Source organism: Cyanistes caeruleus, chromosome Z (assembly GCF_971803275.1).
Source record: "Cyanistes caeruleus chromosome Z, bCyaCae1.hap1.1, whole genome shotgun sequence".
Classification (NCBI taxonomy): Eukaryota; Metazoa; Chordata; class Aves; order Passeriformes; family Paridae; genus Cyanistes; species Cyanistes caeruleus.
This window is the reverse complement of record NC_141732.1, coordinates 72,148,153-72,164,907: the sequence shown is the minus strand read 5'-3', so window position 1 is coordinate 72,164,907 and position 16,755 is coordinate 72,148,153. Positions and strand designations below refer to the sequence as shown.

The 16,755-nt window shown below is 43.1% G+C and overlaps 1 protein-coding gene across 9 annotated transcripts in view; it reads left to right on the top strand.

The window, feature by feature from the left end:
- The window catches only part of LOC111941134 (phospholipid-transporting ATPase ID-like), a 96,922-nt gene that overhangs the window by 44,849 nt on the left and 35,318 nt on the right, over nucleotides 1–16,755 (top strand). For all 9 annotated transcript variants that reach the window (XM_086868122.1, XM_086868124.1, XM_023944182.2 and 6 more), the window contains 6 exons: nucleotides 7,437–7,550; nucleotides 9,666–9,764; nucleotides 10,640–10,701; nucleotides 12,254–12,326; nucleotides 12,495–12,565; nucleotides 13,610–13,692. In XM_086868122.1, coding sequence (XP_086724248.1) covers nucleotides 7,437–7,550; nucleotides 9,666–9,764; nucleotides 10,640–10,701; nucleotides 12,254–12,326; nucleotides 12,495–12,565; nucleotides 13,610–13,692 — 502 coding nt within the window. The remainder of the gene's footprint in view (nucleotides 1–7,436; nucleotides 7,551–9,665; nucleotides 9,765–10,639; nucleotides 10,702–12,253; nucleotides 12,327–12,494; nucleotides 12,566–13,609; nucleotides 13,693–16,755) is intronic.

Genomic DNA, 16,755 nt, shown 5'->3' with positions numbered 1-16,755 from the left:
TGTATTGACTTACTGCTGAGGCCAGGCTTTATGTCCCACCTGGTGTGGAGATTTGAGCCTTTCACTAAACAGCCAGTTTCTATTATGTAGAAATAGATCAAAGGTATAGAGTTTTGTCCTTCCTTATCACAGTGAGAACAGGGAAGTGGGAAAGTACAACCAGAGGTGGGTGTGTTGTCCCTGAATATCCCTATTCCTGGTGGGACATTGTCCCTTGCCGGTGCAAAGTCTCCAGAATATCTGTGAAGGGAGAAGAGAGGAAGTGATAAAGACTTGAAAACTCTGTTGTGTGTGGAGTCTGACATCAGCTCTGGCAGCTGCTGAAAGGTGGCCCTCCTGGTATGAAGCAAGACTCCCAAATCGCTCAAACCAGCTTTGCAGGAACCTGGTGCTGTGCCGTGGAAAACCCATGTCTGCCAGTGCGTGCAAGGGCATGTCCAGCTCCATCACACTACATCTTGCAGGAGACCTCAGAGGGCAAATTCCCTCCCAGAGCTGTCAGAAAATACAGGAGATGCCAAACTGCAGTGTGTCCCTGCCTGCCACACTTCTCCAGCCATGAGGCCTCAGTAGCTGAGCAGAAGGGTTAGAAAAATTAAACTTTAAGACAAAGTGTTGTGCAGTTAACTGGAAGGGCTGAGTGTGAAGGTATGTACACTACCCACCAGCTCACAAAATTAGTTAGGAATGACTCAGAAACCAAGTGTGAATGAGTGGCATGAAAAGGCACTTAGAGCAGCATAGATAAGGGCTCAATATAGGTCAGTAAAAATGAAAAGTCAGATACTAATCCTGTGTTTATTGACAATGCAGACAGAAAAGAACCTTTTCTGAATTCAGAAAGAGGTTTGTCTGTGTAAAGACTGAAATAAAGTGGAAAGCAGGGTGGCAGATGTGGTATAGCAAGATTTAAGGACTTTAGTCCACTTAATTTGTCTCCATTCTCCCCAACACAGCTACAGAGGGGACAGCCTCTGTGTGTCCACCATGATGGACTCTCCATCAACACTCTGGAGAAGAAAATCTCTTCTGAAGGCTTTTAATGTTTGCTCTGATCCTAGCTCCTTTTTCAATTCTTTGCTTTCACATTGGAATTTAGCACAGCTGCACTGGGACGTCATGAAGGGCTGCAAAAACAACTTTGAAATTGGCTTTCAGACAATAGGAAAGGAAATGCAAGGCCTATGAGTCAATGACAAATTTCATCTTGGATCAGGACCCAGGGTCAAGCCAGCATTCTTTTATCAGGACCAGCAGCAAGGGGGCTGCTTGGACTTGGGTCACCTGATGAAGTCTCTAGTCAAATAGGAGGGATGTATATAACTTCCTATAGTCAATACACATTGCCCTGGGCTGGATCAGCAGCTGGGTTCTTATCTCTCTTTTAATTGGAGAGCAGGGAGCTCTGGTAGTGGCTCAGACTCTGCCCCACCTCCTCTGCTTGCATGCTTTGATCTCAGAAGGCAGCCTGGTGGGTGATCCTCCAGGACCTTATCAGCATGGTCAGGGTTGTGGCACCAGCTGCCCACTCTTCCTATCTCAATCTGCAAATGTTTCCCAGTGTCCCTGATGCTCAAGGCTGAAGGGAGTGTGGTCTGATGAAGTGAAAAGTGGTCTCAGTCGTCCCTGGATGAATAGCTACAGCAGCAACCTGCACTGCTCCTTCTACATTTAGTAGGGTGTTAGTTGGATTCATCCAAAGAGCATTTGAGGCACTGTTAAGGAGGAGTCAGAGAAGGGCTGTACTACAGAGGGGGGCAAGCTGGAAGTGGAGACGATCCCAAATCCAGATCTGCCAAGTCAGGCAGAGCTCTCACTGTCCAGGGTGCAGTCCTGCAGCATCTGGCTGGCAGGGACAGGGCAGGATGCTGGTGATGGCATCCATCCTGACCATTCCAGATGAGGTGAGGTGATGAACCAGGTCTAGGGCCCACTTAGGGAGCCCAGGAAGAAGTGGCAAGAGACAGGGCTGAATACAAATCTACACCAGAGGTCCAAGGTCCATCAAGGAAGTAGAGCCGGAGAGATGTATCTGGGAAAGTAGGACAGATGACAGTCTGGAGATGGGGACTTCTACAGAATAGTTCAGGTGAGGATAGAAGGCTCATGGCTGAACTTAAGTGAGCTCCTCAGCTCTGGACAGGGGTTGTGGATGGAGACACCAGATGAGGTCCTAAGGCCCTCAAGAAGCACATACGGTTGAGCCGTGCCAGATGTGGTCTTCAGTGAAGTCTGACTTTGGATCAAGTCCCCCACTCTTCATCAGATTAAGTCTCGTGGAGAGACTACTCCTACTGCACTGCACTGGTTGGGAGTCTTGTTGTGTGAGACCATAATGAAAACAAAACAGTGGTTTGGAGTTTGTCTCCTTTGCACCACTCAGCAGTGCTCTTCCCTCCCTTTCTTTTCTCCTTCCTGCCAGGCAGAAGCTTTGGGTACCGAGCCAAGCCAGAGGAGATCACAGTGTTGTTGAAGGGGATGAGTAAGAGACAAGACCTTTAGGTGTTGTGCTTGGCTTGTCTGTGAGCAATGACATGAGGTTGTCAAGCCATGTCAGCCCTGTGTCCTCCTTTGCATCGCCATGACAAGGACACTCACCACACTGATGATTAACTGCTCAGTAATGGGGTGACACCAGACTGAAGGAACAATGCAGGAAAACACAACCAGTGATCACACTTTCCTACAGATTTTCCTGGAATACCCAGGAATGTATGTGGTGAGATCCTGGAACTCACTTCATTGGTGCTATCAAGGGACTGTCAAGGGGTTGCACATGTATGACATTCCTGTCCTTTTTCTGTTTAAAGGAAAGAAAAAAAAAAAGGGGTGGAGGGAGACAAAAAAGAAGCAAAGAGCACTGTGCTTTTGTGCTTTGGAAATTGACATTTTTATTTCTGGTGTTTGGCCTGTCTGTTACCCCTGTGAGTTTATTTTTTTACAGGGACTTTTACAGGAACCAGATTAACACCACCACATCCATTTGGCCTTTATCAGTCTTCTGTTGAGCTGGGGTTACTGCCTGCCATCAGGAGGAATAAGTCAGTGAACTTGGGAGTCTGAAAACTGATCTGGTCTGACTGTTCTGTATTCTCTGTGAAAACAAAACCTTGGTGGCACCATATGCGCTGTTACATGAGTTTATTAAAATTTTTCATGAGCACATTCACAGCCCAGTGGTCACATTTCTGCTTATGGCTTCTGTGTGCTTTCCAACGGCACTGCTGCAGTTCAACAGAGTGCCATGGAGTTGCACTTCTGCCACTTCCTTGGCAAGACTTTACCTCAGAAAAACACCTGGGAAAGAGATTTTTGCTGCTCAGCTGTTCCCTTGGTCTGTGCTACACAAGTACCAGGGAAATGGCAAAGTGTTGTGACATAACACGTCCCTGTGGGGTCACCAAAGTCTTGCTGAAATTTACTTACGGCTAGGTTGTCCAGCTGCTGGAACTATTACATCTCTGAGCCAGGGGTATAAATTCAGAGGGTCAATACCTTGCCATACCCTTTAGCCCCTGTAATCTAGCCACAAAAGCATCAGTGTCTCTTATTTCCAGTGACTTTTATGGCAAGGAGATGATTTGTTTGCTCAGCGATCTAGGTAGGAGCCATCTGCTGAGTTTTGCTTGCTGTTGGACGTCACAAGCGGGCTTCTGAAAACACCCCCAAAGTAACAGCTCATCCTCCAGATCTGGACTTGTGTAACTGTGGAGAGATGAGCACTATTCTTAGGGACAGCATTTTGGTGGAGTCACACCTCCAGGAGGTGTGAATCTAGCCCCTAAAAAGAGCAGATGAGAATAATCCCTCACCCACAGACAACATTGCTCTGGTGTCAAGTTTTGCATCTGGAGAGCTTCAGGCTGTGGGTAACCATGCTCAGACCTGCTCATTTAGGACATAGGTGCATGCAGTGACTGCACTCGGACAACCAGAAGTCTAGGGCAGATCAGGGAGTAAATGTAAAGCTCCCCATCCCCATCTTTGTGCTTAGCCCATAGAACTGCTGGTCTTAGCTGTTGATTTTTATGAACCTGTGGGAAAACCAGAAGTTTCAGTAAGGCCTCTCAATACCTAATTGCTGTTACAAAGATTATTCCTCTCCACAATTTTTCTCTGTGGGAGTCTCCTCCACTGAAGGCAGAGCGTGGGGACAGTGAGGCAGATGATGTGTTAGAGGCACTGCTTGTGAAATGATGGCTGCATGTGGGCTATTAAATGCACTGCAGTGGTGCAGGCTCCCATAGCACCTCTCCCATCCCAGAGTCAGGCTCTGGTCCAGCTCTAAAGAGTGACAGAGTTTGATGATGTTAAGCATCACAGAGTAAGATCAAGAGCAGGGGCCAATTGAGATTTCCCAGTAGCTGGCCAAGAGCCTGAGATGTCAAAGCACACAGTCCTGTAGTATTGCCTGAAAACACAATCAATACCTGAGTGAATTGGGTTTGTTCAGCCTGGGGAAGAGAAGGATTCAGGGTGACCTAACTGTGGCCCTCCAGTACCTGAAGGGAGCCCACAAGAAAGATGGAGAGGAATTTTTTATGTAGCATGTAGTGGACAGGACAAAGGAATGGCTTCAGACTGAGGGTGGGTTTAGATTAGATACTGGGAAGAAATTCTTTACTGTGAGGGTGTTGAGGCACTGGCACAGATTGCCCAGAGAAGCTGTGGGTGTCCCATCCCTGGGAGTGTTCAAAGCCAGGCTGGAGCAACCTGGTCTGGTGGAAGGTGTCCCTGCCCATGTCAGAGGAGTTGGAATGAGATGATCTTTAAGGTCCCTTCCAACCCAAACTATTCTATGTTTCTATGATTATATGATACCTTGCACAGTGTTTCAGCTGTGTCTGTGATGTGGAAATGCAGAGCTTTAATTTGGAAAGGCTGATGTTTTCTCTAGTTTGTCATTATAATTTGCCATTGATATGCCTCTGGCCCCTGAGGTCCATGAACAAGTTATGTGTTGAACTAGAAATATTTATAGTAATTACAAGTTCTTTTTTTTCCTGGTGATTAATTTTAATTACAGTTTCTAGAATAATGAGAAGATCCATGGTAATACTTTCTGTCCTTTTCCTCAGGTCTAAAGTGCCCTAGTGTCCCAAAAGACATTATGTGCCCAAGAATATCATGATTTTGAACAGCTATGGAGAAAAACACTGGTTATCCAGATTCCTGCAGTTAAGCATTTGGAAGCTGTTATGTCTGGCATTTTTACTATGCCTAATGGCAATAGGAAATAAAATGAATGGCTGTGGTTCACTCAATGATTTTCCTGACGTAATTAATGGACAGAAATAGAAGGCAGGAATTGAAATAAACCACTCCCATTCTTTACTTATTCCCCTCTGAGATTTTTGCAGGCAAAGATCTATAAACTTCATCTGAGTGTTTACTGAGTAGTTTTTCCCATGTTATAAGTGACCCTCTGAAATCTGTTGACGCACAAAGGTCAAGTCCCCAGCATTTACTTTTTCCTGCAGCAACAATCTTCTGTTTTTTCTTTAAGTAAGTGGTCATGACACTTTTCCTCAGAATAATGGGCAGATTTATATATTTAGATCCAGCTTTTATTAAAAAATCTGCGAGACTCTGTGCCTGATGGACACAGTCTTGTCAAGCAATTTAGTTCCCAGTATGCTGGGTTTGCAGAGGATGCTGTTACTCCATTGCTTCTGTTTCAGCAGGGTCCATGGAGCCTGTCTGCAACACATCCACAGTTAAGGATTTTGAAATAAACCAAATTTAACAATATGTCATGGCATAGACAGAGTTAACCACTCTTGCAAGTAGCTACCTGATACCAGGAGACAGGCAATATTGTGTAAATGATGATCTCTGATAAATGTCTTTTCTTGCTGGAATGCAGTCAACAAGAGGATTTGGATAGCTCTTCTGTGAAGGCTGTTTTAATTTCTGCCCTTTTAGAGATTTACTCATTTGGCTTGTCCAAGGGATAAAACATGATTTTAATGCTGAAGAACATATGCTGTACTGTGTGCTTGAATGTAGAGAAATCCAGTAACTGCCTAAAATGGAATAGCTTCCCCCACACATACCTTTCAGTGGTAACCTGAAATAATTGGTTTAGTGCTGAAAACATGCTGATGCATGTCAGGGCAGATGTCAAGATCCTGGATTAATGCATGGATAAGAAGTGGTCTGTGATTCATACTCAGTAGCTCCTGTCCTCCCACCAGCTTAGCAATATCTAAAGGCTATTACAAATACTGCAATCACCATTTTCTCTGCTGTTGAACCATCATATTTATTATGGAATTCAGGTGTGCCTCATATCTGCTTCCCTGTGCTGTCACACCTTAGGTTCCTTGGAAGGGGGTTAATGGGCACTGTCTGTAGAGCTTCTAGGGGGAAAATTTAGGATGTTCTCACATCTTAAGGGATTCATCCTTCCAGGACTAAACCTGGACCAAGGCCTGTTAAACATCACATGAAAAGATGGTCTAGCACACCTGAAAACTAAAGGGACAGCTGCAGCTGGGGGGTCAGTATGATGGGATTCAGTATGAGCCTGTCTGGCTGGTGACAAGTATTGGACCAGACTGCTCTGATATTTGGGGAAGAAAATACCCAGTTCTGCAATAGCAAGCTTAGGTCTTTCTGTGGTTTGCAAAAGACAGACTGGGGAGCAGCCACTTCTTGTGGCTGGAGGGGCTGTTCACAGCTAGAAAAGGAAACTGGAAATAGGGAATAGAGCTGCAGCTTGCTTACTGAAATGGTGAGTTCTAGTATCAGTGACGGTTCACACAATGCCACATGCAGGTGATTTCTGTGGAATAGAAACAAACCACCCATTGAAACTGCTGAGCTGAAAGTTTGCTGAATGAGATGAAAATGACAGTAGTAGTAGTAATACTAATGCTAATACTGATACTAATACTAATACTACTAATAATACTAATAATAATAACAATGTTGTTATACTCTGCTCCTGGGAGGACGTATACCTCCCATAGGGTTGTCCAGTAAAATGGGTATTTCAAAGCATCAGACCAGCTACAGATAGTTGACCTGGCATGCATTTTCCACCCCTGCTTTGTAGATGCTAACAGCAAAATTGTTGTATTCTGGTTACAGTTCTCAATTTTTTTTGTGTACTGTGAAAGTAAGAAGACTATTAATAAAGTCTTAATTATTAAGTATTAATAAAGATGTTGTGAGCAACTACATACAAGTTTATCTACCTGCAGCAACACTGGCAAAAGATGAGCATTGTGTTTTCACCCATTCCAAGAGGAATTCTCTGTTTAGCCAGATTTGGCATGATTCTTGGGGGGAAAAGGAAATGCTTTTTGAGCTGCTGTTGGAAACAATACTATTGCTAAATATAAGCAAGTAAGACACAGTTGAAATGTGTTGTGCTGTAATTTTGTTTCCTGTTTTACCAATCCTACTTATTTTCTTTTTCTTCCCTACAGAACAATTCAATTAAAACATCGAAATACAATTTCTTCACTTTCCTGCCTCTCAACCTGTTTGAACAGTTTCAGCGAATAGCAAATGCCTACTTCCTTTTCTTGCTGATTTTGCAGGTAGGAAATCACTGTCCTGTTTCCAGCAGATTGTTCTCTGTTATCAAAGCCAGTCTATGTTTGACAGGTGTAATGAAGTGCAAGCTATATTTCTGGTGTGAATTAGCATCTTAGTAAAATATTACAGAACATAGAAAGTAGGGCAGAGAAAAGCAATTTTCTCTTTTAGCTTTGGATATAAGGGTTTGAACTAAATGAAGGGAAAAAAGTTAATTAGTTTTCAACAAACTGTGCAACTTTTTCATGCCCTGCCCAACTATCCCTTTATGTCTGCAAGAGCACCTGAGTGCTCCTGGCTGTCCTCGGATTTGCATTACTTTTTCATCCTGTAGTATAAAGCCAAGTTGTCTCTTATCCATGGATTTTAAGGTGAATTCCACGGGCAGTCACAAAGGAAACAGCAGGAAGGACACCACATTTGTAACCTGTGGTGCTTCCCTGGGAAGGAAGGAGTTAACATCAGGAAGGCTCAAGGCTGTGGCTAGTTTGCATAAAGCTGGGTATTGCTGCTCCCTTCTCCAGGGTGAAGAAGGTGTCCAGTGTGGAGTGTGCCAGACACTGGCAGCGCTGTTGAACCCTTTGGGTTGTAATGGCATTGAGTTGCACTTTGCTCATCACTGTTGCTAATGATACCCTGAAAGCCGAACACACTGGATAAATTGATATCAGGATTTCTGCCCCTTTGCACCTTACTGTGTACTCTGCCATTGTTGAGTCATATCAGAATACACATTACCAGAAGAAGGGTGTAATTTTTATTATGTTTCAAGCTTAATGTTTTAAAGTTGACCCTTTCACTGCACACAGATTTGTAAAATAACCTGCTTCAAATGCCATTTTTTTTTTACAATTTCAGCTCAAAAAAGCATAGGTGAAATGCAGTTAGGCCTTCAGCAAACCATGTATGATCTGTTTTGCTTATTTATAGGGAATGAATTTTTGAGATTTCAGTGCATGTATATTTTTCAAGAGAAGGTTACTTTTCCACTAAGCTTCCTGCGTTGTTGTACTGCACTCTAGCTGTTTGTCTGTCAAATTCATAGTATTTCAAAGTGTTTGCCTTAAATTATTCCACTGTGTGTTTTGCTGGGCCATCTAGGGTTGACTATATATAAAAGCACACAGCTCTTTCTTTACATCAAGGTAGCCTAAAGAGGGCAGGCATTAGTCTACCTATTCCTCCATTAAAATACTTTTCCTCACTCCATCCCTGTGGAGTTCATTCCTTCATCAAGAGTGGATGTGATGGACAGGCTGTGGGGATTCTGTCTCCCTCTCCTTTGTCACAGAGCAGTGGGATATGCATTTTCCAAGGTGGGTGAAAAGTCAGCAGTTGCAGCCTGCACAGCTGTGCAGGGCTGTGGTGCCTGTAGGATCTGAGCCATGACACAGCATAAATGTCAACTTCACACAAAGTACATGGAGCTGACACTTCCCAGATTCAAACTGAGGGACACACTGATGCTGGTTTCATGTTGCTTCCATCCCTAGTGCTGTACTGCTAGAGGAAAGGGAGAGCTGTGTGGGGGTGAGACATCTTCCTCTGCATGACTGATGACATAACAGAATCACCCTCAACTCTTAGGTCCTCTCACTGTTAAACATGCAGGAAACAATAATGGCTGTGCTGCTCTTGGGAGAGCAAGGTCAGCCCTGGCAGCAGCTTGCATTGCCCATTGATGTGAAATTTAATTCAGCAAAGTGTGAAAAGTTACTGAAATAAAGAACAGAAGCTTTTGACGGCTCTGCACAGCTGGTTTTACTCAGATAGTTTTGAGTCCCTCACAGCAGGCTTGCCCATTTCAGTACTTCCAAAGAAATACGCTGGGGACTGGGCAATCTAAATTCTGCCAACAACAGGAAGAAGCAATAGCAACCCACTACACTTTCTGACAGCTCCATTTTTCTAACTTAAATTATAGCTTTTTTTGTACGGAAAACATGGGTTCCCTGGCTCTCCCACCTTTGTGGGATATCATATCAGGATGAAGCAACATTTCTGTCTTTATTCTATATTCAGGTATCATAGAAAAATGTTGTCTGCAGCTTGATTAGGAAGCAGTGGTTTTCTGAACTGGCAGGAAATGTCTTAACTCAGATCTTTTCTTCCCACAGTTGATTCCTCAGATTTCCTCACTGGCCTGGTTTACAACAGTGGTGCCCCTGGTGCTGGTGCTGGCTGTATCAGGAGTCAAGGATGCCATTGATGATTTTGTAAGATCTGTATTTCTGACCTGTACTTTGGAGTTGGCCTGTCATTCTTCAGTAAATGAAATAAACTGCTTAAACAGAACTGGGGGCAGGCACTCAGATGGGGTCTGAGATTAAGTCCCCAAAATCTATAGTTTGTTACTGAAACAGGAGCTAAAATTTCCAAATTGCTGAGCAGCCCAGCAGCTCCACTGACTTTCTCTGACACTGCTCAGCATGTCTGAAAATGTGGTCACTCATAGATATGTCTGGATGCAGGCACAGAAATATTTTCTTAGGCTTCCACTTTGGAGAACACACCCTTCTGTCATCTAGCACAATGTAGGTGGAAAAAAAAAAACTTGGTAGGAAGCAAGTGCTCAGCCCACTTGAGACTTTTCAGACTTGTTCAGCTTTGGCCAAAGTCTGCTGCCATCAGAGCTAATAATCAAAAGCCAAACTGAGTTCACAAGTGAGATTAGTTTAGCATCTGATTTACTCTCATCATTAAAATAATTTTGATGTTCAAAGGAGCAGTACCAGGACAACTGTAGCCATGTTCCATATGAGAGCAGAGGAATGAATTTCTCTAGTGTTTATGGATTGAGGTGGGTGAGAGCAATGCCAGTGGAGTCAGGGCTGTGCTAAATGACGTGTAAGGATCTACCCTCCTTCTTCTCTCCAAGAGCAAGCCCGATGTTGCCTGTTGCCCTTTGCAGTCTGGTTATGCTCTGTGTCACTGCTGTAAATGTGCACTGGACACTGACTCAGTTGTGACACTAATCTGCCTGACCCATTCTGCCAGCTGGGTGGAAACCTGAAATGTTAGTGAACTGCCTATGGCTCCTGTGTGTTTGGTTTCCTGGAAATGCCTTTTAACCTTCTGATCTAATTTTCAGAATCGACACAAAAGTGACAAACACGTCAACAACCGCCCAGTCCAGGTCCTGATCAATGGCATGTAAGTGCTTTTTGCTGTAGTTCTCACAAGGAAAAGCATTCTATTAGTAATATTTTTGATTCTTTCTCCATGTGTGTGTGATTTTCAAGGATCACTAAACAATTTAAAATTGAATTGTGTTTCACACCACTAGTTCATCATGCAGTTTTGGACTATGTACATGATTAATGAACCCTAGACACAGTACCAGAATCTATGCAGACATTATGGCTGTGACCTTGTGCTGACAAAAACTAAACTCTCTCTGTTCCTGGGTGTTTATGTTCAAGTAAGAATTTCAGAGTCTTGTATTATTTTACTCCTTAACCCAGAAGTAACAAGCAAAGTGCCCATTTATACTCATAGGATTTATTTCTCATTAAGCAAAACTGGGCATTATCAACAAGATATTTCAAATTATGAAGCTGGAATAGCTCCCTCATACACTTCATTATACTTTGAGTGTGTGTAGTACTTCTGGCTTAGATGTACCCAAAACACTTCTGCTGCGTGCTCTGGACATTGTACTGCTAGCAATGTTCTTTCCTGTAGAAAAAAAACAGCAGAGGTTTTGGCTTTCGAGGCAGACAGATGTGCTGTTTACTTGCAGTTCCATGGAGTCTAGATATGCATAGGACACAGCTGTAGACAGCTGTGAAGTCTTTTTTGACTTCTTTTCCACACTACAGATAGCAGTATGTTGTGTAAACTCCAATGGATGACCAAACAGTTAAAAATATAAGTGGAAACTGAAGAATAGGGACATAGTTTTTTGTGCTCTCTGCTAAGTAAACCAGTTTCTTAGTTTATTGTGTATTAGTTACTGTCTCTAGGAAACAAATTTTGGCACAGAAATTTTATAATATTTTTTTCCTTTTTCAAATCCTGGAAACCACAGATCCTGTCCAGCTCTGACCAACACTGAATAAGCAAGATTGAACTGAGTTCAAGCTTAAGCTCCCAGTCCTGTTTTGAGACTGATCTTTCTCACCTCTAGAATTTGAATGTACAGCTATCTTGTGAGTGTTGGTGCTTGCAGTTTAGCTGGCTTCCTGTGTGCACATCTGGCTTAGTGCTCTGAAGACCAGTGCAGACATGGTTCGGACAGGCAAGTGCACAGCCCAAGCACCTGCACTGGCCTTCCTGACAGCTGGCTACACTTGCCCTTAGTACCACTCATAAAACCTTACACAATCTGCAGTTTTCCCAGATGAAGTGTTTCACATGAAGCAGAGAGGGTTTTTTGAGGCAATGTGGCCCTTCAAGAGAAGGAAGGAAGGGAGTAGTCCGTGCAGAGACAAGGACAAGGATAGGGCACATGGACTGTGATGCTGTTGTGGATCTTGTTCTCAACCCAGCATGGGTCAGCCCTAACAGTGCTTTTATTGCTTTTTACTGCTTTTTTTTGTACTGTGGTGGTCCTCCAATTTAGTATGGATCAGGAGACATCATGGCAGGCCCTGCTCCCAATTCCTGATGGTGCCTACAGTCTGGCTCCAGGAGCAGAGCTAAGTTCCCCATTTCCCAAGTGGCATTTGCTGTATGTGCTTACTTACTAAAGGTTTCCTTGCAGGTTAAAGGAGCAAAAATGGATGAATGTCCAAGTGGGGGATATAATAAAACTAGAAAACAACAACTTTGTGACAGTGAGTACTGTTTCTCTCTATCCTGATCACATTAACCTCTGCCACTCTTATCACTCACAAGAAAATCAGTCATAGTGATGATGTGGCAGTATCCACTAGCAGCACTGCTCTGCAGCGCCTTCTGACTGTGTGAATTCATGCCAAGTCTGTCTCTCTATCTGTGCTCAGGCTGATCTCCTGTTGCTGTCGAGCAGTGAGCCACACAGCCTGACATACATTGAGACAGCTGAGCTGGATGGGTAAGTGAGCTTGGCCCTGGCATGCAATCACTGCCACGTTCCTGGTGACCCTGGGTGCTGCAGACTTACCTGCAATAGCTTGGGTAGCAAGAGTTTCATGATATGTAGAATAAACTTTTGGGTAGGTATCTTGAAAATAACCTCTTTTGTTGGATATTTTTGCTTCTTGAGTGCAAATGTCATGTGAGGAGGGGACTTTGCTTTTCAATGACAGTTCTTCTGACACTGAGAGTTAGTAAGATACATGTTCCTGCAGTATCCCCAGCAGAAGCTGTTTCTTTTCTTTTTTCTAGTATTTTCCTTGAGACAGATTATCTGGGTGAGGTAATCATAATGAATAACTCTGGTAATCTCCTTTGGACTGCTATAGAATAATATCAAAGCAAGCACACAGCCAAGGCTTCCAAATACTGCCCATTCCAGGACACAAATGGCCAAAAAACCAGAGGGCTGCAACTTGTATTAATTGGAACAAACTGGACCTGACCTTTTCTGCATTGCCCAGAACTAGCAATGCTCTAAAGGACTAAGCAAGACCAGAGATTTCAAGAAATTGTGTCTCTCCCAAGACCCTACAGACAGCCCTCTGGACTTTCCTCATCTGATTTCTGCTGAAAATGGGTTTGTAGTTTTCGTACACACAAGTGCCACTTCTAAGAGGCCCTGAACAAATGCAGTATTCTTTTGACATTGCATTTCCAACTCCCTAGCTAACTAGTCCCAGGACTGAAGTAATCTTCCAGATCAGAATACCATGAGAGAAAAGATTCAGACCTCTCATATATGCTTAGATACCTTGGGTTTAAATGTGTCATGGGTGACAGGATAGAGAGTGTGGTGCTCTGTGGTGAAATTAAGAAGATAGAGCCATTTCACCTTTGGTGCCTACACCCTTTGGCCAGGTGAAACAGACGTGTGGTATCACAGTTCATCAGATGTCTAAGGAAGAAGACTGTCCTCAAGAGCAGAAGTGATTTTCAAGGAGAGCTTTCAGTTCACCTATGACTTTCAGTTCATGTTTTTGTCTTATATTGTTTGTCACAGTGAAACAAATCTGAAGGTGAAGCAGGCACTGACAGTCACTGCAGAGCTTGGAGAAGACCTTCAGAAGCTGACAGAGTTCAATGGTGAGTATAAATGGAAAATGCACTTTCCAGATGATTTGTCCAAAATACAGAGAGTGGTTGGGACTCTTCCTTCCAAGCTGTTCTCTGCCCCTTGCTAGGTTGTCTCTGGAAACAGTGCCAGCAAAACAGAACAGGCACTCTGCAGTCTGCACTACAGATATCAACACCACACGTAAAGGAAAAAGTCTCTCTTTGCTTGCAGGTCTTGCCATTCATGTCTATAACTTGACACTGCATTGGTGGCAGTTCTTCTGCATGCACTCTTTCCTTTTGTGTCTGTCTGCACATGTCAAGGCTATCCACCTCAAAAGCCAGCACAAGAGTTCACATAACTGCACAATGTAAACTGTTTTCCCAAAACCTTATGCTTAGTTCTGGCCTCAAAACATTTTCACACCGCACTTTCACACTGATGTAGCAATGCTGATGTACTGATTGCATTTATCTTCTGACCAGTGGCACTTCCCAGACACCACACAGACCTGAGGTCTACCTGCACACAGGACAGATGACAACTTCCCAGCCTGAAGTCTAATGCTCAAACCTTTCCTTTCCTTTCTCAATGCAACAATAAAGACTGAATTTTAAAATATCTAAAGGCAAGCACTATAGATGTGCTTAATAGGAAATATGTCATTTCTCTGTGCTGTTTACTGTATCAAATATAAGATAGGTTAGGTTAGGTTAGGTTAGGTTAGGTTAGGTTAGGTTAGGTTAGGTTAGGGCAGGATAGGGTAGGGTAGGGTAGGGTAGGGTAGGATAGGATAGGATAGGATAGGATAGGATAGGATAGGATTATAGGATAGGATTTTAGGATAGGATTTTAGGATAGGATAGGATTTTAGGATAGGATAGGATTTTAGGATAGGATAGGATAGGATAGGATTTTAGGATAGGATAGGATAGGATAGGATAGGATAGGATAGGATAGGATAGGATAGGATAGGATAGGATAGGATAGGATAGGATAGGATAGGATAGGATAGGATAGGATAGGATGTTTTAATTGGAAGGGGTCTACAATGATCATCTAGTCCAACTGCCTGGCCACTTCAGGGCTCACCAAAAATTAAAGTATATTTTTAAGGGCATTGTGCAAATGCCTCTTAAACCTGACAGGCTGGGGTCATCAATCACTTCTCTAGGAAGCCTGTTCCAGTGAGTGGTCATCCTCTTAGAAACGAAATTTTTCCTAAGAGGAACAGTCTGAACCTCATCCATTGCAACTTCAACCATTCCCATGTGTCCTGTTGCTGGATACCAGAGAATATTTAGCAGCATGTACAAAGGAGCTAGACCTGTCAAAACCAGAATACTCCATGCTCACACATCATCTGTCTGTGGAAAGAAGATGAGGGAACAGACCAAGTGATGTTAGTCACGTTCTGCAGTGCCCTGCTGGCTTAGATATGAGGTCAAGATTACAGGAGGAGTTATTATGGAAAGGGGTGGAATGAGTGATGGTGTCCTTGGAACGCTTCAGGGATTGAAGGCTCTCAGGAAATACTTTTAGATACAGAGGGAAAATAATTTAAAAAAAAAAGTTTTTGAAATAAGTAGGTGATTCCAGGACAAGTGTTGAGGATGTGGCAAAGAGCATAGCTGAGATGGTCTCTGGTAGAGTTTCCTTTGCCTGCTTTGTTGAGGTTTCATGCAATAATGTGTGGTTTTTGCCAAGTGTCAGCTCAGTACATTGGGATTTCTTTGAAGTGATGGCTGAGGTTCTGAGTGTTTTAGGTGTTGAGAGATATGCTTTTACATGTACAGTTAGATGCTTAATGTTTATAATTGGAGTGGCATGTCTTAGTTATTTTCCTGAGCAGGCCAAAATGTCTATCAGTTTGTAAGCAAAACTTTCATCTTAGATAATTTTTCAGGCATGCTTAATATGATGCTTATCTAAGGGCACTGTGTTCTTAGAAGTGTTAAATTAAAAAAAAAACATTTAAAAATATTTTCTGAAAATTGAGAATTTTCTAACCAGATATTTATTAGTTCTCTAAATCTCTATTTTACTTACATTGTAAATAAAAGTGGCCTCTTCACAATGCTTGAAATGAATAAAATGTTTCATAGGATGATTTATATTTGACAGTGTACTGGGAAGAGTGCCTGGAATCAGACCCAGCCTTGCATTTCCCTTAGCAAACCTCTGTAGAAATATTTAAATATTTATGTAACTCTGTATCTAATTACTTTTTAAGACAGGAAGAGAGGACAGGGTTCTGTAGCTAATACAAGCACTCAGTGGAATGCTTAATGTGAGTTATGATGTTTGTTTGATCGTTCAGATAAGGAAGATGCTTGCGAAACACTGAATTTCTTTCTTTGATTAGGGGAACTGGGAGACCAGAAAGGCAACAATACTTTTCAGTTACCCTCTACTTTTCAAAGCTGGCAATATTTAACTCTTTCAGCTGAAATGTATTCCAGATAACTTATTGCTGTTCATGGGTGAAGGGGATGGAGGCATGGTGCCTGGCTAGGGTGCCTCCAGCTGCAGAGGTACTGGATCAGTGCAGCAGTCCTGGGGTGATCTTTAGAGCTTCTCACTCTTTTGTGGCTAGTCTCATCTGGAAAAATCCCTTCTGATCTCAAAATCAGTATGTCAGTAGCCCAGACCCACCCACGTATGGGAAAGCAGATGTGGACACACGAGGTGCTTACAGGAGAATTGTCCCACGGCAGGCACAGCGTTCCTGGTGGGAGACCATGCCCTGGGTTTGCTTTGCCAAGGTTCCTGTGCAAAGCCTCTGTTTCCTTTGTGTTTTTCAAGGTGTTTGTGAGGGTGGCAATGAGACCAGCCTGGTTACTAGAGACTTTCAGAAATGATGGGCGACAGGTCTGGTCCTAGTTGGACTAACCAGATGTTAAAATAGAAGAGCAACACAGTTGTTAGTATCAATTCTGAAGCCAGGTGTCACTGAATTTCCTAATTGTTCAGTCTTTCATGTCTGACATTGTGTCTGCCCTAGGTTAGAGCTGCTTTTCAGATCACTTGCATAATTTTTGATTTTAAAATGTGTGGTGGTGAAGACAATCAGAACACTTTCCTCCTGGATT